This window comes from Sebastes fasciatus, chromosome 18 (assembly GCF_043250625.1).
Source record: "Sebastes fasciatus isolate fSebFas1 chromosome 18, fSebFas1.pri, whole genome shotgun sequence".
Taxonomy (NCBI): domain Eukaryota; kingdom Metazoa; phylum Chordata; class Actinopteri; order Perciformes; family Sebastidae; genus Sebastes; species Sebastes fasciatus.
In genome coordinates, this window is record NC_133812.1 from 26,380,226 (window position 1) to 26,403,523 (window position 23,298).

The following is a 23,298-nucleotide window of genomic DNA, read 5'->3' on the forward strand; positions in this document are numbered from 1 at the left end:
TTTTTATTCATCACTGCCTGTTTTTAAATCAAACCTCAAAACACACTTTTATTCCTTGACTTCTGGCTCAGCATGAGAGTTGCCTTTTTTTAATCCTTTTTCCTTTCCTATTAACTTTTATTGTTTTAATGTCCTTTTGGTTTTAAAATGGTCTTAGTGTTTTATTGTGTTGTTTTATGTTTTTTATGTATAATAGCACAGCACTTTGGTCAACTTTTGTTGTTTTTAAGTGTGCTTTATAGATAAATTTGGAGTGGATTGGATTATGCAGAACCAAATCTGCTGATAATCAGTGCACACATGCGTTTCATTTTTGCCATTCAGGGTTTTACCAAATGATTAATGAACATCAGGCAACAAACACAAAAGCTTCAGTGTATTCTTGCTACTGATTGAGTCACCAACATCTGGACTCTCACAGTCATATAATAGCATTATAGTTCATAAAGAATATGTTCCAGTGCCCTCCTCTGGTTGCTCGTAGACGTTACATTTGTGCATTTGTTCCTTGTTCATGAATCTGATATCCAATATAAGGAGAGGAAATGCGCCAGTTTTTGAGTTTAAGACAAGGTTGTCTTGCTCTGCTTTCCTGTTTACATTAGAGTCCGTGTAATTACAATATTAGTATTTAAATGGTCTTTTTATTGTGAGTGCCTCAAACTCATATTTTACAACAATGTACTTTCTAGGTCTTTTTAACTTCTGTAATATCTGTTATAACAATGTCTGTCCTTCATTCACGTCGCTCACCAGTCTTTTATGTCACCTGGCCGTCCTCACAGATAGAAACCTTCAATGATGAGGTGGCAGTATGACGAGTCTAACCTGATAAACTCTGCTCAACAGGATGCTGCCTTTTGTTTGCTTGTCAAAACGACTGTGTCAGAGGGAGATGCTGCCACAGATTTAACAATGTTCACATAGATTTTAACTTTATTTTTTAAACGATGAACCTTGTTTTTACGTTTTTTAGACATTTTCCATTGATGTATCAGATCGACCCCCTTTACACCTTGCATTAAAATGTATCCAGATTGTATTTAGATATGAATTATTTTATTTTATTATTATTATTGTGTCATGCATAGATAATATGCCCAGCCTAAACAGGCTTATAAGACACCATTATTTAGAAAATAAAGAAAAGACAAAGGCAGAAAACCAGAGTAGCAGCATAAATTATAAATAATACTAAACAAATAAACCATCCTGATGTTTTTTCCATTAAAATGAAATAGCCGTTCCATTTTGTCATCATCCGAGCTCCAAAACATTTCATTTAAAATAGAAGTTTTTAAAGGTCCCATATTATAAAAAAGTGAGATTTTCATGTTTTTTTATTATAAAGCAGGCTTAAGTCCTATATAAATACTGTGAAAATATCGAAACACTCAATCCACAGGGAAATACACACAGCCCGTCTTCAGAAACTTTGCATTTGAAACAAGCCGTTAGGATTTCTGCCCATTTGTGATGTCACAAATATACAATATTTAGACCCTTTACACCGATTTAAACGTAAACATTCTAAATGTGTTCCAGTTTATTCCTGGTTGCAGTGTATGTGAATGTCATCAGCTGACAGGAAGTACACATGGACCCAAGCTGTTGCCTAGTAACGCAATTCTGTTGTAATTACGTCAAAATGCGCTAAAACGGAGCGTTTCAGACAGAGGGTAAATACAGGTATATTCAGGCAGACAGTATGAGGAAAATAAAGTGTTTTTTTTAACATTACAGCATGTAAACATGTTCTAGTAGAAACACAAAATATAAGTATGAACCTAAAAATGAGCCCGATATGGGACCTTTAACTCATCATGGACAATATAAAAGAAAATGTGATTCATTTTCAACTTCTCCTAACTCGTATACTTCACACAACCTGTTGTCTTCCTGGATGTTCTTAAATCTACCGACTTCACGAGCCAGAGGAAGGATTCCTGCTCTTAACTGTGACCCTAAAGACCTTTGACTCCTCTATAAGTGCTAGGAGCACACTGCACACACGGCCGAAGCTTTGAATATTCGCTGTTGATTACTACCGAAGCCCATAAAATGGTACTGTAGACAGTCCTAGCATCACGCATTTCCGTCCTCGTAGTTGTTGTATGTGGATTGAAAACGCAATTACATTTAGTAATTTATAAAGTAAATTTATTACACATCTGTTTAAAAACTATATTTGCACAACTAAAAGCCAAGTTGACCTTTCTGTAGGCCTATAATGCAAGAATGCTTAATTAAACTTTTCTTATATTTCTATCAAAAGTATAAACCAAGTACACGTAGACTTTTCTGTATACTTGTAAGTATAAGCCATGTATACTTTTCTTAAGTATATCTCTGATAAGTACAAGTACAAGTAGTAAACAAGTATACAGTATAAAAGGTAAACTGAAAGTATACTCTCTTATTTTAAGTTTAAGAAGAAGTTCAAGACGTATACTAATAGCACACTTAAATAAGCTTCACTCCATCTGTACATGTGATAAACTTATATAAGACAATGTTTGCTTGTGCATACATCATGCTGCATTGCCTATAAATATCTTCATCATCTGTCATTTGCTCTGTAGTAAAATGTCCAAGATATTTTACCTTATTACAGAAATATTATCAGACAATGTAAAATATATTTGACACAATTGCAGTTTCTAAAATTTGAGACATTTGCATATGGAAATGTATGTTACAGACAAGACAACAGTATGCCTATATCCTCTATCATAAGTTATAAAGTGTAGTTTTGCACCCAATTCAATTAAATTGTATCGTAATTTTACCTGCATAGAATTAAATAAACTATAATCTCGTCATTCCAATATAGTGCAACCAGCTAAAAAATGCTTAACTTGTAGCATGCATGCATTGTGGTTTATAAGAATTCTATAAGTAGTTGTTCATGTCCATGCAGAGGTAAGTAAGGTAGTGTCCTTAAACGTTGGGGACAATAAAGAATTGCTGCACAACATTATTCAGTAAACACACTTTATTTCACAACAGTATGCAACACATAGTATACAGGTTGTTACATGTAATATCTGTTTTTCCATCTATTTTTTAAATAAAACTGAACATGATAGTTTATGTTCATCTAGAATTTGTTCATCTTTTTTTGTGATTTTAACTTTTGTACATTTACACATCTATCTTTAGATAATACTGAAGCAATTCAAGGAGTAGCATTTCAATATTTTAGCGTATTGGTGAGGGGACGAATCAAAGACTAATCTCAAGCTTCCTGCCCTTAACTTTTATATAAGACCTGTATTGAGCAGGAGCCTGCTGCAGATAGTCAGTAACGGTGTAGTAAAATGTATTCACTACAGATCTGAAAACATCCAGAATGTAATTAATGGCGCCATTTATAGACCCGATGTCCACAGCTGTGCTTGCATAGTTGGTGAGTGATTTCATTAAGTTTACTTGCTTGTCATAGAGAGCATTAATGTAGACGCCGATGGCGTCAAGGACATCAGACTTTAGGGTGTTGTCAACAAAGTCCTGAGTTTTGTCAACAAGGAATTTTAAGGCGTCACCCAGTTTCACCAGGAACATGTCTAGACTCTCTATCTGCTTCAGGTGATCTACAACAGAAGTAGACGTAGTCTTTACCGACTCCTTAATCTTGTCAATGACTTTGGCTCCAGCCATGACATCACCAATGGGCATCGTGACCTGAATCTTTCTGATCATGCCAAACACGGCACTGAAAAAGTCCTCTACATTAACAGCCACCAGTTGCATTGCCTTTTGTAGCATAGTAGTAATGCTGATGGTGAGCTTATTGAGCACCTCAATGAGAGGGGTCATCTCATCAGAGCCGGGCAGTTTGACCTGGGTCTCCCTCAGGACCTTGATGGCATTATCCAGGAGGACCTGAAAAGTCTTCTGGTACTGAACAACGGTGTTTCTAAAGAGGATGGACACCTGGCTCAGATGTGGGGCATGGTTGTTTGCAATGTTGTGGGCCTCCTCAATATAGTAAATGATAATATCCTTGAGCTGAGCAGCATGTTTGAACAGTTGGTATTTCTCAGCAAAGCTAGACAAACAAGAGGTAATGGCAGGAAGTCTTTCTTGTAGTCCGCTGAGCAAGATGTCGGGGGCCTCCATGTTGAAGACCATATTCAGATTCATTTTATTAGCGTCCTTGGCAGAAGCTCTGATTGCGAAGATATCAACATCCTTCCCAGGTTCAGACTGTTTAACAGAAAAAAAAAACATAAAATGAGATGTATTGTAACATCATTGTAATTGTGCAAATATAATAGCAGTATGAGCTCCTTACAGCATAACGGCCATAAAGCCTGGCGTTCATCTGCGATGGGGCCCTGCCCTGGAGCTGAAGACCCAGAAAGCCAGTAGATGGGATTGAAATTGTGGCGCTGATTCCATCTTTGCGGACAGCGTAACGCAAGTTCATGTCAGTGAAGGCAGGGCTGGTTATGTCCACATTCTGCATGAAACGGGAGTCGCTGTAGAGACAGATAGGAATGTGTAACTTTTATGTAGTAAAAAAGGTAACTTTAAAGCTGGGCATACACTGTACGAGTTCAGCCTTATTTCACAACTTATACATTTAGAGTTGGACCGCATTTCAGCTTCGTCAGGCGTTGTTTGCCTCGCAGTGTGCAGGGGGGACCAAGGACCGATTGTCAGATGAATTTCCGACATGTCAGAAATTTCAGTCGGCCGTCCACAGGCTCTTGCACAGTTGAAGCAGAGCCACGAGCCGATTCCCCGTCAGTGCCTTTTTTCTACTTTTTTAACAGTAATCAGAGCGTAGCTAGCAAGATAACAATGTACAATATATGGTAAAACGTTACCTCCAATTCTCTCTGCAAAATGGACAAGCCATAACTACTGTCCACGTCTTCCTAGCCACCTGCGAGTCCATATACGCTGGCGCCTTTTTTTTTTATAGACGTTTTAGCAGACAGGATGGCACAGAAGATCAAGGCAGCACGTTTCTGCATTGCTAGCGTTGTGACCCGTACAGGCCTCAGAGCTTTCAAACAAATCTTTATTGATAACTGTCAACAGCCAGAACGGCCCGCAGGAACCGACGGACCGGGTTCTTTTTCAATTTTACACGTACAGTGTGAGCACATAAATTGTGAGCTTTGGCTTTACATCACAAACGATCTACTCGTACAGTCAAAGTAGGAATTACACAACAACATTTCTAAATCGTACAATGTATGCCCAACTTTACCCAAGAAACAGAACTATTTAACAGGAAATAAGTATGAATATCTTTCATTATATGGTGTCTTTTCTTGGGATACGAGCAAAAATGTATGTGATCTGGAGTAATAAGTCAAATTACAACTGTAAATTCCAAAACATATCGCACACAATGCTGATTTAAACCGTTACCTCGGTGTATGGGAAAGAGCGTGTTGAATGTCCATGGTCAGATCGGCATGGGTGAAAACTGCCTTCCCAGTCAGGCTTACGCCAGCATCTTCAACGGTTATGGTAATGGGAGCTGTTGAAGCACATTGACTTTAGTTAAATAAAGTAAATACATAATTATGCTTTTCTATTTAAGATATAAAAGTTATATAATATGCTACAGAAAAAAAAAAACTTACAGTCCAGGTCATATTCCAAGAAGACAAAGGCAGAGGAGGCAGAAGACCTGAAGTTGACTTTGAAGACAGGAGCTTTGCTCTCTACGTCAGTTGCCACGTTCGTGGTGTACAGTGGGCTGACCAATTTGCCATCGGTAGAGATCTTCTGCTTGGCGGCTGTCACTTCAGCAACAATCTTCTCAAAGATGGAGAGGTCACCCAGGGTGCTTGGCTGAGATATGTCAATCTCAATATCAGCAGTCAAGGAAGATGTTGGGGCAAGATCAATGGTAGCCTGGATAAGATGCTTCCCATTGGTGTTGAAACTAAACAGGTTTGCCTCATTGTTGCTAGTATACTTCAGCACTGCATACACACGGCTCAGGGAGGCTTCAACAGCAAGATTTTCATTTACATCCATGCTAATGACTTTGGTGGTACCATGGTTAAATTTGGCATCAGTAATAATCTTGGAGGTGGAGCGCAGGCCATCGTTATTCAGGTACAGATTAACTTCATTATCCAGGAGTCCCAAAATTAGACAGTCTTCAAGCACTGTGCCGTCGATGTTGGTCTTAGTAGATGACTCCATGGAAACATACTTAAAGCTTCCCTCAATTTTCAGACTGTGGTCTGCATCGGCCTTTCCAACAGCCTTGATCACAGGGAGGTTGAAATCACCCTTCATCCTCAAAGTAGAGACAGCATTTGCTTTGGTTTTGGTGTCAGCAACTAAATTTTGGTTTACCTCCAGGTTGAGTATAGGCAGGGCAATCTTTGCAACAGTAGCCACAGAGACGGCAGTTTCGAAAGTCTCGGTACTCATACTGAAGGTGCTGTCATGAGTGCCTTCAATGTGACGATGTTCAAGGGACAGGGAATTGGCCAACTTGATTCCTCTCTTGGTGGTCAGACTGGTGGTACCATCAAGTTTGGCTTTCAGACCCTCAAACACGGAGGCTGTGGTAGCTCCCAGACGGAACACAAGATCATCCTCAGCATACAGTCCAGCATTGACATTCAGATTAAGGATGGCAGACTTGAATGACAGCTCTGTGATGAGGTTACCCACAGAGGGAATCAGGATCAGACCCATCATATCAAGGGGGGCAGCCTGGCTTTTCTGGTAAACAATCTTGGCGTTGACGTCAACAGTCTGCTCAGTGGTAGTCAAAATGCGTTTCAGCCCAGTTTGGTCATACAAGTCAAGATCACTAATAGCTGGGGTATGTTTGTCAACAAATGGAATATAAATCTCAGGAATGCTGAGGGGTCTAGTCAGGAAATCAAGGTTTGCTTCCCCCTCTACAGCAGCGAGGACGGCAGCCTCTTTCTCATTGTTGTCTACAGTGAAGTTCCCGAACAGTTTGTACTGATTAAAACGGGCCAGAGCTACAGTGTTCAAGTGTTGCATGTCAGGCCTAAGTGTTGCGGAGTAATCATTTTGCAGATCAATTTTGACAGTAAGAGCATCATTGAAATTGACTTTGGTGTTGCCCTTATTCTTAAAGCTGAACACAACCTCTCCGGGACTGAGAGCAACATCGATCATATTGTATAGGGCTCCATTGACAACACCAATTAAATCTGTGCTATGGGTTGCCTTCAGCTCAAGCTTCATGTCTTGCAGATTGGCATTAGCTGATCCCACTAGAAGGTTGTTTTTGAATGTAGGGCCTTCTGCTTCAGAGCGAATATCAACCTTGAAATAGCTGAAGATGACAACGTCAGCACTCAGGGTCTGTTTCATCTTCAAAAGGACTGTATCTGTGTCACTACTGAAGGTCAACTTGACTGTACTTGGATTGACAGTGACTTCCAGGTCACTCTTGTGGGTACTGTCATGAGAGTTGAAGGTGGTAGTACCCTGATTTCCAACAGTTATTGTAATAGAGGTACCTTCCTGGCGGGCCACAGCTTTTTGAGTTGCAGATGTCTCACCAGTGAGGCCCATGACGGGGAGGTTGAGCACATGTTTATAGGAAGTGTTAATAGTGGCAGATAAACCATCCTTGGTAGCTAAGAATGCTTCATTTAAAAGCTCAGCATTGTAAGGTGCTGTGGTGGCCTTGACTGTGGTCTTGGCTGAGGCCTGGGCTGAGAAGTCATTAAATGTCACAGATGCATGGTGGTCCAACACAAGACAATCGTGAGTGAACTTAAGGGTCTCAGCAGCAATCACACGATGTCCCTCGGGAACAGCAATACGAGCAGTGGAATCCAGGTTGAAGTTAAGGATTTCAAAGCTAAGAGATGTCCCTTGGGTAGTCAGAAAAGCTGTCAGCTGAGGAGTATCATCTACATCAAGAGAGCTCTGGACTTCTGCAGCATTCCTAATAGTGTAGATGGGGGAGTTGACTTTTATCTCATAACTCAGTTTACCAAATCCTGGGATCCTGATCTCACTAGGAATGACTGGCAGCTTAAATGGGAGTTGGAGAGTCTTGACAAGTTTCTCTGCTGGAACATGAGGAAGAGCGGGGAAGGAAAACTCGGGTACGGTAATCTCAGGAAGTGAAAACTCAGGCAGGGCAGGAAGGTAGTTCACAGTCAGGTCTCCAAAGGAAGCACCCATATTAATCATCTTCATCTCGAGGTTGAGAATGAAATCAATTAAGTCAATGATTCTCTGCTTGATTTCATTTGTTGAGATGATGGTGGCTGGCACAGTGTAGAAGCCCAAGATAGTGAACTCTGGGATGTCCAACTGTGTTGGGATTTCAAACTGGTGAAGCTTATCTATGCTGAACTTCATGGAAGGCACAACAAGATCAGTAAGAGGAATGGTGAAGGATGGCAAGTTAAGCTCGGCTGTCTTCAGTCCAGTAATGAGCCCCTCAATGATCTGCGATATCTCACTGATCATTTTTTGCTGAGGTGCCACCTTCTTAATCATCTCAACAATATTGGTGAGCATATCAGTGGCAATGGTTATGAACTCAGTATAGCCCTTCCTTGCCACCTGCAGATAAGAGGTCATTTTAGCATTAACATCCAGTTTTTCAATTTCCTGCTTTATAATTTCAGCAAATCCCTTCAGGTTATTTAACAAAACCTGGTCAAAGATATCCTTCACATTAATTTCTCTCACTTGTTCCAAAGTACCCCTAACAGACGATAAAACAAAGTTGGCAAAATTTCTTGCTGCCTCAAGTTTCTGGGGGATTTCAAGAGACCTGATCAGGTCGTTCACATGAGTAGTGTACTTAGCTATCATTTCATTGATGTAATCCACAAAGTCATTATAATCCAATGAATTAATTTTCTCCTCAATACTGCCGATATATAAATTCAACTGTGAAATGACATCCTCAATCTCAGTTGTTTTCAAGTAGTTGATAGCACTCTGGAAGACTTGCATGAATTTGGTAGGGATGTCTGCGTCCTTCACCATGTTGCCTACAGTGCTGATAGTTTCCTCAATTCTGAACTGCTTGATGAGCTCCGCAACCTTTTCCAAGACAGCCTGAACCTTTTTGTCAGCCTCAAACTTTACGATCAACTCTCTCAACTTGGCATAAAATGTGTTGATCTTACCTATAATGTCAAGGTCCTGAATCTTTTCATTGATGTAATCGGTTATATCGCTGAAAATCTCTGTGGGGATCTGACTCACTAGTGTCTCAATGTGAGCTTTAAAGTTGATGGATGAAATGTACTCCTTCAGCTCAACAATTAATTTTTGAAGGTCAAAGGTCTCAATTACTTGTTTCATATCACTTATGATTGTCTGTAGTTTGGCCTTGATTTCATACTTGGCATCAATATCATGCAAGAATGCGATGCTGCTGCCCTTGAGTTTTTCCAAGTCAATCTGCTGGATCATCTCCCTCATGGTATCAATCATATACACAACCACTGCCTGGATGTCATACTCCTCATTGATGGCATTCAGCTGTTCCTGGATGTTCTGAATGAGGGTTTCAGGGAGGGTGCCACTAACAATAATCTCTTTCACCATACCGGCAAAGTGTTGGATGTAAACAGTGAGATCAGCCAGCAGTTTCTCAACAGAAACCTTCAGATTCCTCAAAGAAGCTTCCACATCCTCCACGGAGATGACATAGTTTTCGGTAAAATCATTGAAATACTGCTTCAGCTGATCAACCTTTCCTTCTATATTCAGTTGAGAAACAAAGTCACTCACATACTGGGGAAGAGCCTCAAGTTTAGCCCTTATCTCCTCATTATTGATATAGTCTTGCAATGCCTCTGCAACACGCACAACAACACCCTTGATGCTTTCCAAGAAAGTAGAAAGACTTTCAATCATAGGAAACTGAATTATGTGACTATTTGTGCTCTTGTCATACTTGAGGAAGCCAGAAATGGCAAATTCCTGGTCCTCCGTGGAGTCTATGTTGAGGATGTTTGTGAGGATTTTGCCAGAAACCTCAATTCCAGTTCTCTCAGCAGTGTTGTAAACACTCATGTCCTGGTTGAAAATGTGTTCATTCAATTTAGACTTCATTCTAAAACTGGTCTTCTGCTCTTGGGGTGACAGAACAGTATCAATGTTGTTGTCAATAATCGTCTCAAGGGCGAAACCGGTATCTAGCTGCTGGTTTACTGATGCTCTGCATTCATGTGAGCTTGCAAACGCAAGGGGTTGTGCTTTAAGGAGGAACTTGCCATAGAGCTGGGCACTATGCTTTCCATACATGGTCATGTCTCCATCAGCATTGAAAATGGCATCAAGGTTGAAATCAAAAGGAACAATGCTGCAACGGATGGTGTGGTCAAAGCGCATTGGCTGTGAGTTGAAGCGGGCATCATTAGTGATCCTGGCAGCAAGACCGACGACCTCAAGCTCGGTGTTGTGGCTCATGTGAGTTCCAAAGAGTTTTCCAGTGGTGCTGCACTTTGCGTTAGCCGTCATATCAGCATAATTTATCTGATAGGTGTGCTTGATCTCTTCTTCACCATAGATTGCTTTCAGACTTCCAGTCAGGTCCATCTTGTAAAGCTCTGCCTGCAGCTGAGCCTCATTAATGAAGTTGGCCGCCAGAAGATTCAGGTTGTTATTGACATTTGCAGAGGCAGTGTAGGGTTTCAGGTCAATGGTGATATCATGAGTGTAAGATGCATACTCACTGGCGGTGGCTTCAGCCTTTGAGTTGAAGTCAAGGCTAGAGAGAGTAATGGTCAGAGTGTTGGCATTATCAACCTTGATGTCACGCATTGCAGCCTTGTTGGTAATGGATAGAGTAGCTCTCGAAGCATCAAGCCCAGCATTGAAGGTGTTTTCCAGGGACAGAGGGCTCTGGAGGGTGGTTGTTCCACTTGTGGTCAAACCGTCCTTGTTCATTTTCAGAGTAGCCTTGTGAGTAGCCTCATTCTCAAGGAGCATTATGGTGGCATCGCTATTTACATCCAGACCATTGACATTAAGAGAGGCAGTCAGCAGAGAGTAAACACGGTTTTCAGAGTGGTCCGCATTTGTCTCCATTTTCACAATGACTTCATCGGCACCAGCAGAGGCTTCAGCCTGGTTGTGGATCTTCATGCCAAGAGCAATGGCATTTGCATCACATTTCAGTGACAGCTTGCTGTCTTTGAAGGAAAGCTCAGCAACATGGGTCAAGATGTCTTCAAAAGCATTGGTGTTAGACACAACTGAGAATTCACCATTGGCAAGGCTTGCTGCAATTGTGTTTTGGGCCTTAACAATGTTGGAGTCAAACTGAACAGTAGAATCAAGCTTTGCTTCTTGCCTGAATGGGAAGATGGCGAATGACTGAGTCACTATGGTCGTGCCATACATGGGTCCAGTCGTGAACCTTCCGTCAAAGTTGCTATCAGCAGAGATCTCTTCCGTGTTGATTCCAGTCATGCCAGTGTGTTCTAATGCAATATTGAGACCAAATGGGCTTGTGGCTTCAATCTTGCTGCTTGATTTCAAGTTGATTTTGTCTGTGATGGTTACATCCTCAACAATACTAAGACTGGCTTCAAGGAATTTATGAGCCAAAGAGCTTTTTAAATGGGCCTTGATGGTATCAGTGGTTGCCAACATCCCAGATCCTAAACAAAACACAACAAAAGAAAAGATAATTTGTACCTGCATAAATATACTGGCATTACTTTTAGAGACAACTTTGTAATTAATTTAATGGTATACAATAAAACCAACAGAAATATACATAGTCCTTTGCTTTGGTGTCATTGTTTCAGAGAACAACATAGTAACTGAACCTAACATTGTTTTAATTACAGTTGAAGTAGAAAATTGTAACTGAAAACTGCTCTACCAACAGTGAACAGCACATCCTTGTAACTGCCAGTTAAATATAAGAACGTAACAAATTCTTATGAAATACCTTCAACTTTTATTGAGAAGATGTCCAGTGGGGAGGTTCCTTTCACATCAAACTTAGCCGAGTAGCTTGGTGTCTCCACAACATCTTTGCCGGCAGCCATTGAGGCCTCCATGTCATATAGGTTGCTCTTCATCAGAGTTGAAACCTCAGCTTTGCCAAAAAGAGGAATGGACAGAGTAAGGCTCTCAGGGACAACAAACTCTGGGATGGGGATCTCCATGGAGACGATCTCCAGTCCAAACTGGGGTAGAGACACACTCGGTGTGGTCAAAGCTGGTGGGAAGTTAAGCTCTTCTGTTGACTTTCCTCCAAGAAGTAGAGGGATAGCAATGGTGAAACGCTCATTGTTGAAGTGGTAGACGACCTTTGCCTCACTGTTATGAATGATAAAAATCAATAAACTTTCCATAATAACATTTTCTGAAAGTTAAGATATTGATCCTGATGAGTTCTTTCAAACTTACGTTTTGAGGAACAGTGTCTCTGGCAGGGAAATCTCAGGAATATCAGGCACTCTGAAGTTCTCAATGTAAGGGATATCAGCACCGTAGCTTTCCATGTGGTTGTTTGTTGCCTAAAGAATAAGTAATCTCTGTTTTATACTTTCTCCAATCAACGAAGAATCAAAGATACGTCAGTCAAAATAACTGTAAAATCAAAGATTCGTACCTCCACAAATGCCTTGAGGATTTGATGGGCTGTCATGTCAGTCTGCCCTACCCGCATGTCAAGAACATCATTACCATACTTTTTCATCTCGTCAATGTATGGGAAGATGTCCGAGAGCTCAGAGTTCACATCCGACTCTAATTCGACCTCAATTTTGCTGTCATCTGTAAAGAAAAAGTTGCAAAGAATCCCAAAACATTAGTAAGATATCGATGTGACACCTTAGGATAAATGATCTCTGGACCAACCAATTATGATCCAGGTTAAAGTAAAAATATGCCCGCACCTAAGATTCAGGACAGATATAGTAACTAGAAACTTATAGTACCGTATTTCATTGTGATTTTCTGCTCAGAGGTGGCGTCCATGACCTTGATTTCACTCTTAACCTCCAATTCCAATTCTTCATCACGTTTCATGTTAGCTGTGACGGTGGCATCAGCATTGATTGAGGGGACAAGAAGTTGGACTTGCAGCATACCTTCCTTCATGGCCTTCAGACTGAAACATGCACCAGTGAGTTAGCATACCCTCCATGATTAGGGTGACATTAATGTTATGTCGTGAGGATTTATGGTTGATTTCTTACTTGGCACGGCCAACCAGGGAGAGCTGAGGGATGTTCTTGTTGATGAAGTCAAGAGAGATGGAGTGAGTTCCTTTGCCCTTTGTGTTTCCATCGACAACACCCAGCCTGAGTCCAGCCTCCACATCGTAGTCGGGGATCTGGATGTCAGCCGTGATGACATTCTTTCTTCTGTTATATTTCATCATTGCTCTGGCTTCAGTGGGCTCTGCACCTGTTGTTGACCAACCAATAGAGTACTATTACACAACTATATAAACGTTTTGGGTGGGGCTGGGATGATAAACCTATAACACGATACTTGGGTACAGATTCGATATTATACTTTACCTTCAGCCCTCAGAACAAACTTCACAGAGTCAACCTTCTGCCGGCCCTCTTCTCCCTCCCTGAGGAGCTCGTAGGCAACAGTGGCTGTGTACTCAGTGACTTCACCAGTCGGATGGAACTCCACAGCAAATCTGTTAAGATAAAAAAATAAGCCCGTATTTGTCAGTAAACTAATAATTTGAGAGACGCATGTTTGCTGGTGGTTCAGAGGCTTGCTCACTTGCTGTCTCCGGTGATGGGGAAGTAGGGGGCTGTCTCCTGAGAGAAAGCATCAGTGTACTGCAGAGTGGTGCAGTATTTCATTCCAGCGAAGACGGGAGTGCACTCACTAACATCAACCTGGTCCATCACCATAGGGGGAATGGTCTTCACCTCTGATCCAGTCACTGCCACCAGGGTGTTTCTATGTAGGAAAGTTACAAGGATAGCAGTTAAGATGAGCAGAACCCAACAAACCAAATGTGGGACAAAGAGTATGTTTGTGTTGGACAATGTGGGACACGTTACCAAGGCTGAGAGGTAGTCTACAATTTGATATAATAACTATCTAACTTGAATAATAAACTTTTATATTCTCCCCCTTATCTTGTAACATCTCTATGCTTTGTCCGAATGCATCCAGAGATCGGCACGTCTCTTTTTGAGCCGCACGTTTCTTGTGAGACTCACATGAACTGTGGAGCTTCATGTCTTATTCAACCTGTGTGAAATTGAAAAATAACTGGCAAATTTCACAAAAAACTCTGAGAATCGCTTTCCACTGGCTTATAAAGTAGTTACACAGTCTTGGTTGTAGCTGCTCTTCCTTTTCTTTTGTGGTAGTTTCCATCATATTCCATTTAATTCTGCAGAGCTTGTGACTTTGCCGTGACTCGCAATTTTCTCCGTTGGGCGTAGCGTAACAAAGACGGTGAAATGTTAACAAAGTTAAAACAAAGCTTTATGCTTACGTCATCTTGATGAGCTTTGTAGGACTCATTGGAGCAGGAATGGTCAGCTTGACATTGTCAGGTTCCATGGAGATCTTGGCTCTGAGCCCACTCTCGTGGAAAAAGTTGGTGTGCATCTCTAATCCAGAGTTGACATATTCAGGGATGCAGGAACCAATCTGGGATACAAACTCAATGCCAGCGGAGGGCATGAAGGTAACTTTGCTCTGTGGAAACAAAGTAGACATAGGTGACTTGTGTTGAATAGAAATGTTTAGAAATCCGTACAGTTAGTTAGTTGTCAAACACATTTTTTGATTGTCTTTTAAAGATAATTACCATGTCAGGAGCTATCTTAATTCCACCCTTGATACCAGGGGTGAAAGTACCAGACAGTGCAATCCTCAGAGGCACACCAGTGAGAGTAGGCAGGAAAAATTCATTATCCATGAAGATGTAGTGGGCAAAGAATGTGTTGTCGGCCTTTGTCATCAGTGCCTTCATGATCTGTGGTAAAAAAAACAACATGAAATACAAACGTAACTCAAATGATCAACAATGATAAATAAATAAATCTGTTTAATATTTTAAGTGAAAATAACTTACATCAGTCGGGAACATCTTGAACATGCTGTCAATCGTCATGGCAGCAGAGTAGACCATCTCTGTGATTTCATTGGTCTTCATATAACCCAGCTCATTTCCCAAAAGTCTCAGATAAACCATCGCCTCTGGAGACGGTGCCGTCTTCATTTCCCTCACGAGTTTGTTGAGGTTGCGTCCGATCTCCCTCATCAGGTTCTGGGAGGCCTATACATAAATGTCCAAACTGTATTATTAATTCATTGCAGTTGGTACAAATCCAACCTCATGGTTACTAATGAGATATTTAATACATTTCATATCCACCTTATTCTCAGGGGCGTTACTGTAGAAATGATTATGGGCATAACTTCCGGCGGGGTCGTGGAAGTAAAAGTATGTGTCCACAGACTCTGTCCTTTCCACGCTTCCCATTCATTGTCTATGTAAGCAGCTGTGCAATGCATTCTGGTAGCGTGGCGGCGCGGTTCGAGAGACGGGGCGTCACGTGGCCCACTCCTCATTTGCATAAAGTTGAAGTCAAGGCTACTTTATGCAAATCACGGGCGTCTGATGCGACTCGCCGCCTCTGGAAACTCCAGAGAAACTTTGAAACTAAGTCTTGTCGATGCAAAATAAAGACAGATTCAGCAACTGCATGGCTTATTTTTCACATAAAATGTTTTCAGAAACACATTTCGGTGAACTATTTTTCGTGAAATAAGAGAAGGAAGTTTCCAAACGAGCCGCCATATCGTTTCCGGTTTGAAAGCTGGGAGCAGCAGCGCACGAGGGAAAGCGTTCGTCCAATCAGGTGCCGAGTGCCTTGTGTCTAGGTGCAGCCCATCAAGCGTCCAATGCTGGGAAGCGAGGCGATCCCTCATGATAAAAACGCCCCTGTGGACACCCACCATCAGCTAGTTAATCCCATAGGCTAACCATAGTGGCTAACCGCCAACAGCGCTTCTTTTGAAAAGAAGAATCCTGCTTTCATTTTTTAACAGATATTTAACTGATGTTAAATTTAAATTGTCTAAAATGTCCTTGCGGAGCTCTGGTACTTACTTACAACCAGACAAGGCTAAATAAAGCGCCGGAAGTTGCTCCCATAATTCACACAAGGCATCATGGGGGCTAGGAAAAAGGTGGATAAACAAAACAGATTTCTCTAAATACCTGTCTCTTCATTCTGCCGTTCTTCAGAGCAGGCAGCATGTTCTGCAGGATCTCGTTGACTCTGAGGGGCATGTTGTCAGAAATGATGTACATTGTCTTCAGGGCAGTGTCGGGGAAGAAGCCGTTCTCTCCAAACAGGGCATCAACGGTTGGCTCAAGTCCTTTGCCCTCCATACCAATCTGTAAATACAACACTTACTAACAGAACTCTAAACATTGTCTTCTTAAATCTGGATTAAAATAGCTCAAAATGTTACCTCCATCATGTCGTAGCTAAAAGCCTTCAGAGTCATTTCAAGCATGACCTCCTTGGGCAGATAGCTGGTTCCCTCAAAGATCATGTTGCCCTCCACAGATCCGATCTTGTAGTTGCGAGAGAACTTGGTGGGGTCCATGTTGGGCCCGACCTCATTACCCTGCAGGGCATCACGAATCTTCTGTCCCAGTCTGTAGGAAAGAGAAAAAAATAATATTACTCTTCAACATCTGATGGTGATGAAATCGGTACACTTGAGTGAAACAACAAATTTAACAAATATGAATCTGTTTTTAACTTACTCTTGGGTCTGTGGCTCAGTTGAGGACAAAATGTTGGTAATGTGGGAGATCACAAAGCTCTTGACTTGTTTGTCCTGCTCATTGGGCAAGGCGTCAACCAGCTGGGCCAGTTCAGTGGGCTGGGGGTCCTTCATAAGTACCAGATATGCAGCAATGCGCTTTTGCATGGGGCTGGCGCTGTCCAAAAGCACCTGCATGAGAACCTCTCTGCCCTGTGACCAATAGACATCCATAAAAATGAGTATACGAAAATAATTATTCCAATAATGTGTCAAACCTTTGAAATAATTTGACTTGCCTCTTCGGGGACGGGAGCCAGCCTGAACACTTGGACGGCAGCCTGCTGCACAGTCGGGGCAGCAGCAGGTTGGTTCACACACTGGATCACAGCAGATCTGAGTGCAGGACCAGCAGATACCAGAGCTGGAGCCATGTTTCCAATAACCTAGAGTCAAAGGACACATTAATATTGTTCTCATTGGTGTTGGCGGCCATTTCAATTTTGATCAATAGAGAAAGTTACTCACTCTCAATGTCATGAAAGTGTTGTCCTCGTCACCAGAGCAATCACCCAACTTGGCAGCCATGAACTCAGCAACAGAGTAAATCTCAGGTATCAGTTTTTTTTCAGCTTTGTAAAACCTGTAGACAAAATATTTAGAATTCAAGCCTGCGTATCTTTTTTTACACGACGTTTTGGAGAAATATTATTCCGATATTTAACTAAAGTGTGGTTAACTTTACTCACCTCTTGACAACGTTGCTCAGCGCATACATGATGGGCTTGCTGGGCTTGTATTTGGCCATCTCGAGCATGTCATTGATCAGGAGGGCAGAGGGGTTGGACACGAGTCCCATAGCAAAAACACTGGCATCGACCTCGAGGGAGGAGCTGTCAAAAGTCCTGAGGATCTGCATGATGGCGCTGCTGCACTCGGGGGTTCCACACTGGACCAGAACCTGGTAGGTCAGGACACGGGACACCGCAAGAGCCTCAGGAATGGCAGTACTCAGGGTCTCGGTCTTCATTCCACGGACCACGCTGACAAGCTTGTGGAAGAGGTGGGCCCTCCTCTCTCCCTCGGTCTCGGGCAGACTGTCTAGTTCTCTCAGGAGGTTCAGACCTGCGTCTTTATCCTGGACAACACTCTTGTCCTCGACAGCCTCCATGAAAAGACCCTTGAAAATGTCGCCTGTGATGCACAAGTAAAAGTTTGGAATGAGTTGTTAACATCTTTAATTCCATTTTTAATAATCAGCCCTGAATAAACAGAACAGAGATAAGAAGAGGAGCTTACCGCGGTAAAAGATCCTTTGATCGTGAGGAGAGACCTGAACCAGAGTCAGTTCTTGTTTTCCAACATTGGTAACTCCATATTCTCCCCTGTGGAGACAACACAAGTTTGAAAAGTACAGTAGAATCTATGGACAAGACATATCAGTACGTACACTTACATAATGGAGCGCAGTAAAGAGTGTAATAAGGTTGGACACATTGGCGATTTTAGGCTCTTTTTAGTGGTGCTCAAGCTCACCTAAATATCATCTCAGCACCCCTAAAAAAAATAATTATCAAACACTCTGACACCCACGAGATCACCGGGCGATCCCGGCCGACATTACTGTCTTTAAGAGGTTGAAGTGTTGGACCCTTGGTTGGACTTACTTGTGAGAGTAGGGAATGAGGATGTGGTTCTCAGTGCAGGATCCAGAGGTCATGTGTTTGTTCTCATTGTCAAACTTGTAGTTGCAGGTCTGTGAGCTTCTGACCAGCTGGGCAAGAGGGTAGTGCTGAAAGACAAAGAATTTAGCTAACCTTGTGTTTTATTTCACCTAGATGTACGAAATTTGGTAGGCACATGCATCACATGTAGACTTTAAAAAAAGTCTCTTGGGGACATGCTCTACACCCAACTGGAAGTTGGCCATTTTTAATTTGGTGTGATTTGTTTTGTGTATTTTTGGCCATTTCCAGGCTCTGTACTTTAATGAACTCCTCCTAGAGGTTTTACCCGATAGACTGCAAATTTGGTCATTTCAATCTAAAGACCTTTGTGATGAAAAGTTGTTAAAATCGTGAGTTTTTATGAAACGACGTTGACGTGGCGTGGTTTACATGATTCGCCATTAAACCGACAGATTGTTGTAACTCGACTGTACTTGGTCAAATCTGCCCCAAACTTGACCTACTTCAGAGCAGTCCAGGCCTGAGGACATCTACATGACAATATTGACTCATAGTCATCGATTTCTAGTCTGCGATCTCGAGCAACATAATGCATGTTTGCATGACACAGGGAGTAGTGCAAAATTTGCAATCCATCATTTCCTGTGCCATTTAATCAACGCAGGAAATAATGTCTAACTTATGCGTGCAGTGTCCGATGGTCACAGAAATGTAGGGCTGCGTCGACCAGCGCCAGTACCCCCGACGTGCGCACAGGTGCGAGGGTCCGATCATCGCTGCTTGCAGCTTTAATTTATGCTGTTGTTTGTTTGTTTCCATCGATTTGGGTGTTTCCAAATCTTGTTTTTTGGCATTGTGGCTGCTAGGCGTGCCGTTTTTGGTTTGCTTTGACACTACAATGCAGAGAGATTACATGTGCGACAAACATAATCAGTGCAGTGATGTGATATTTGTTGGATCTTGAGTCAGTTAGATCGGGTCAGCAGTTTTGCTTATTAGGAAAAATTGACTTTGTCAGCATTTCAAACCAGACCCACCCATGTGTTGCTCGGATATCTTACCATGCCAGAGATAAGCGCCAAAGGGCTGGTGTGATCTCTGATGGGTTTAAATTCATCACATCCGGACAGGTCCCTGGTGAGGCTGATATCAGTTGCAATGTCCTCTCTAGCGTTGATGGAATAACTGGTCTTGCACTTGCCGTGGATAGTTGGCTGAAATGGGGTGTGAACAGAGATATTGATATCATTTATCATCTGTTGATTGTGTTTGAGGAAACAGTTCTCACATGAGGAAGTGAGACGTATTATAAGTAGGAGACTTACCATGTTCTTATTCTTGTCTTCTTCCAGCAGAGGCACAGCTAGGGCAGAGATGATTCCCCTCTTGATGTTCAGGATTGTTGTCGTCTCACCGTCCTCGGGGTACAGTTCCACATCGTACACACCCTCAACAACAACCTGCAGAGGATACCTACAGAAAATGTGAGACTTTTACCATCAAGTCCTATAAAGCAAATGTGTTTCATTTCATAATGTGTGTTCATGCAACTGTATGAGGAACATTTACCTCTCCATTGCAGAAGCAAAGTCATCAGAGCTGGGTGCAGGACCGAACACGGGGTTGCCCTCTGCGTCCATGTCGACCACCTCACTCAGGCTACAGCCAGAGGTGCGCACGATGAAACTACAAGGCTGAGGTACTTCAATTTCAACCTGTTTGAAAAAGATTATTTTAGCTGTTAGATGTAGTGTAGAAAGAACACGATGTACATTAAATGGATTCAATAGAATAGCTGTTAAAACAGTGCCACTGTACCTTGCAAGTGGCCTTAGGTCCGTTCCTCAGATGTGAAGCTCCATTGATAGCGTTCAAGGACTCAGCTACGTACAAGTATTCATACTTGTGGTAGGCTTTGTACCTTTGGTTTACTGGTAGAGAAGATTTTATATTAGCAGAATGCTGCAAGTATTGTGAGAAAGCACAACAATTCAGCCATGGTTTGAAAAATGCAACATGGATAAGACATCAAATGGTATTTTAACCCTCTGAGACCCACAATAGACCTGTTTTTGTCTCCTTTAGGGGGTTACAGGAGGTCTTTAGGGGGAGATAGCAGGTCCACAGTAGATGTCACATAGAAGTGGTGTACATCATCTGAAAGCTGGGAACCTGAAGATTAATTTGAGATGCAGCTCTGTGTGTGAAGTCTAGTCGTAAATCAGAAATAAACATCAATGAATGAATTCATTAATTATATAAAATTAATTGTGAAAGTGTATAAGGGCTTAGAACATGATGATATAAATATATGATGGTCATCCCCATGCTCTATTATGTCTCATAAGTTGTTGCAGAAGTGTTTGGGGTTGATACCATTTGTTACACAGATTTGGTGCTAAATTTAACCATTTTTTACCACTCCAGAATTGATAAAAATGATCAATAATCCCTCCAAAATACCACATTAAGACACCAAAACCTTGAGGAACACCATAGAAAAAGCCATGCTGTGATTTGGGATCAAAAACTTTTGACTTTTGGAGATTTCTGCAAGAAAATTTAGCCCAACTTTGGAGTGTTATTTAACCTCCCTCTCGACAAGCTACCATGACATGGTACCGTTGGATTCGTTAGGTGTTCTAGTTTCATATGATATCTGTAGCTTCACTCTAGCCCTAAAACTGAACCTACTACAACCTCTGAAAGACAGGAGAGTCGGTCGGGATCGCGGGTATCAGAGGGTTAATACAGAGAGCATCAAAGTTCAGTTAATATTTTGGGATATCAGAGGTAAACCGAACTTTGAGTCTCACTTGTAGATTTCTTGGAGCAGCTGCAGTGTAATTAACATGTGAAAATAGAGGAACTTACTCAGGCAGGTTCCCCGCTCCTCCTGGGCATCTGTAAAAGAAAATCATAAGAAAAATTTATTTTTGTTTCTTCCTTCAAGAAAACTTGAAAGAGAGATCAGAGTTTTCACTTTGATGTGTTTGCTTTAATACTATTAAATTATAACCAATCAAAAGCATAAATTAAAAAGAATACTTACAAGCCAAGGTGAGTGTGGTTAGGAGAAGAGAAAGACAGAGCTTTAAATCCCCCATCATGCAACTCTCTGTTTTGGCGAGTACTCAGACGAGACTGAGGCCTCAATGTCCTCGTCTGTCTTTTATAGCGAAGATGTTCTGTATCGGGAGCAGGTGGGAATAACATACAGTACTGTCCCGGCTCCAAAGTCCACTCTATACGTATGTGTGGAGGGACAAAGGCAACTAGTTCATAAGGCATTCCTATAATGTGATTGCCAAGTGTCTGTATGTTTGTGTTCAAGTAGCATTATTCATCCAATCATTTACTAATAAACAGAAAAGCTTTATCGTAAATATTATAGAACAATTCACTGCATCATAGGTATATAATGTGTTGTCCAAAAGTCTCATGCTAAAGACACACCTGTGTATAGGTTTATATCGAAACTGCATCTGCATCAGCACATTTCAATTGACTACTAAGTTCATCTTTTGCATGAGACAGTCTTTATAAATACATTTTATTTGGTGTATGAAGCTGAGAACCGTACATAGGACAATTATATAGTTAAAATGCTTATAAGCCAGAAGCTGTGGATTTATGCCCCCTAATCACTGATAAGGAGTCGTAACACTGAACTTGAACAGGTTGTTCTCGAGCAGCTTGTGAAAGGAGCAGTGGACTACAGTCTCTGTCCGCTGCGTCGACACAGTAAATCACGTTTTACGTTCTCTGAACTGGTTTATCTCTTTTGGATAGAAATGCTCTTATCATAACACACCTGAGGCCGTACTAAAATGATCTTGAAGCACAGCTATTCCACAGATATCAATTTCCATTCACATATCTTGAGGTCAGAGGTCAAAGGAGTCCTTTGAAAATGGCCATGAACAGTTCTGACCTCGATGCGACACCCTGCCTACATATCTAGATACCGATACTGAAACGATGCCAAAGTTAAAATATAAATTGTCAGGAAAAGTAGTGGAATAATAGATGACAGAACATGGAACTTACATTTTTGTTTTTTTTATTAATTAAAAATGTAAAAATGTATTCATTAAAAATGAAATGGTATGCAGTAATCTGATGATTTATTTTCGAATATGTAAAATAACAAAAAAAAAGAGAATGATCATACAAACAAGTGGACAGCCAGAAAGAAATATTATTTACATACAATGAAAAGCATAAGAAAAAGAAATTGTCAAACACTTGATGCCTTGATTTACATATTCGAAAAGGAGTGAGAAGAAGTACAAACTTATTTAATCCCACCTCTTCTCCATAAATCATTCATTAATAATGAACCAGCTTCCTTATTGAGCCATACATATACTCTAATTAATTCTCCTAAACTTGTCTAACTATAATTATTACCTTCTATCTCTGTCATACAGAAATATAAATTAATTACTGATATAATTATCCTTATTATCAGTCCAGAATACCAATTCGTTACTTATAATGTATCTTAATCAAAACACAAATTCATTACCTACATATTTATCTTAATCATATTGATTATTTGTTATCTTTTCGTATATGCGCAAATTATTATTTAACAATGGTTATCACTACAGTTCAGTTTTTGACTGTTTGCTCCACCAGCAGCAAGTTTATAACCGCCTGCTCTCAGTGGATCCCGATCCTAACGGCGTCCTCTAAAGGAGAGCGCTGCACACACACACACACACACACACACGGCCCGCGGTCGGGGTGTTTTTAACGGCAGGGTATTGCGATACATTTCTAGTATCGGTATACCGTGCGACACTACGGCATAATGAAATGATCTTGAAGCACAGCTATTCCGCAGATATCAATTTTCATTCACATATCT

At 41.3% G+C, this 23,298-nt stretch overlaps 1 protein-coding gene across 1 annotated transcript; it reads right to left on the reverse strand.

Annotated features, from left to right (window-relative positions):
- Positions 1-3,210: 3,210 nt before the first annotated feature.
- Positions 3,211-21,529, reverse strand: LOC141756430 (apolipoprotein B-100-like). The gene is made up of 28 exons (XM_074616121.1): positions 21,475-21,529; positions 21,297-21,326; positions 20,241-20,353; positions 19,992-20,137; positions 19,748-19,895; positions 19,484-19,636; positions 18,402-18,526; positions 18,034-18,119; positions 17,484-17,928; positions 17,263-17,377; positions 17,034-17,180; positions 16,736-16,947; positions 16,435-16,624; positions 16,178-16,357; positions 15,026-15,229; positions 14,759-14,926; positions 14,441-14,646; positions 13,711-13,893; positions 13,491-13,621; positions 13,164-13,374; positions 12,903-13,075; positions 12,575-12,738; positions 12,370-12,479; positions 11,906-12,279; positions 5,607-11,609; positions 5,389-5,500; positions 4,298-4,484; positions 3,211-4,209 (listed from the first exon to the last, which is right to left on the reverse strand). Exons 1-28 carry the CDS (start codon positions 21,527-21,529, stop codon positions 3,226-3,228), a joined length of 11,355 nt encoding a protein of 3,784 aa, XP_074472222.1. The 3' UTR covers positions 3,211-3,225.
- Positions 21,530-23,298: the final 1,769 nt, after the last annotated feature.

Excerpts from the sequence above, each read along its gene's own strand:
- LOC141756430 (XM_074616121.1), bottom strand. The coding sequence starts at position 21,529 with ATGGGGGATTTAAAGCTCTGTCTTTCTCTTCTCCTAACCACACTCACC. Across the intron at positions 13,622-13,710 it reads CCCATCACCGGAGACAGCAA|ATTTGCTGTGGAGTTCCATC; the intron begins GTGAGCAAGCCT and ends TTATCTTAACAG. Across the intron at positions 13,375-13,490 it reads GTTTGTTCTGAGGGCTGAAG|GTGCAGAGCCCACTGAAGCC; the intron begins GTAAAGTATAAT and ends GGTCAACAACAG.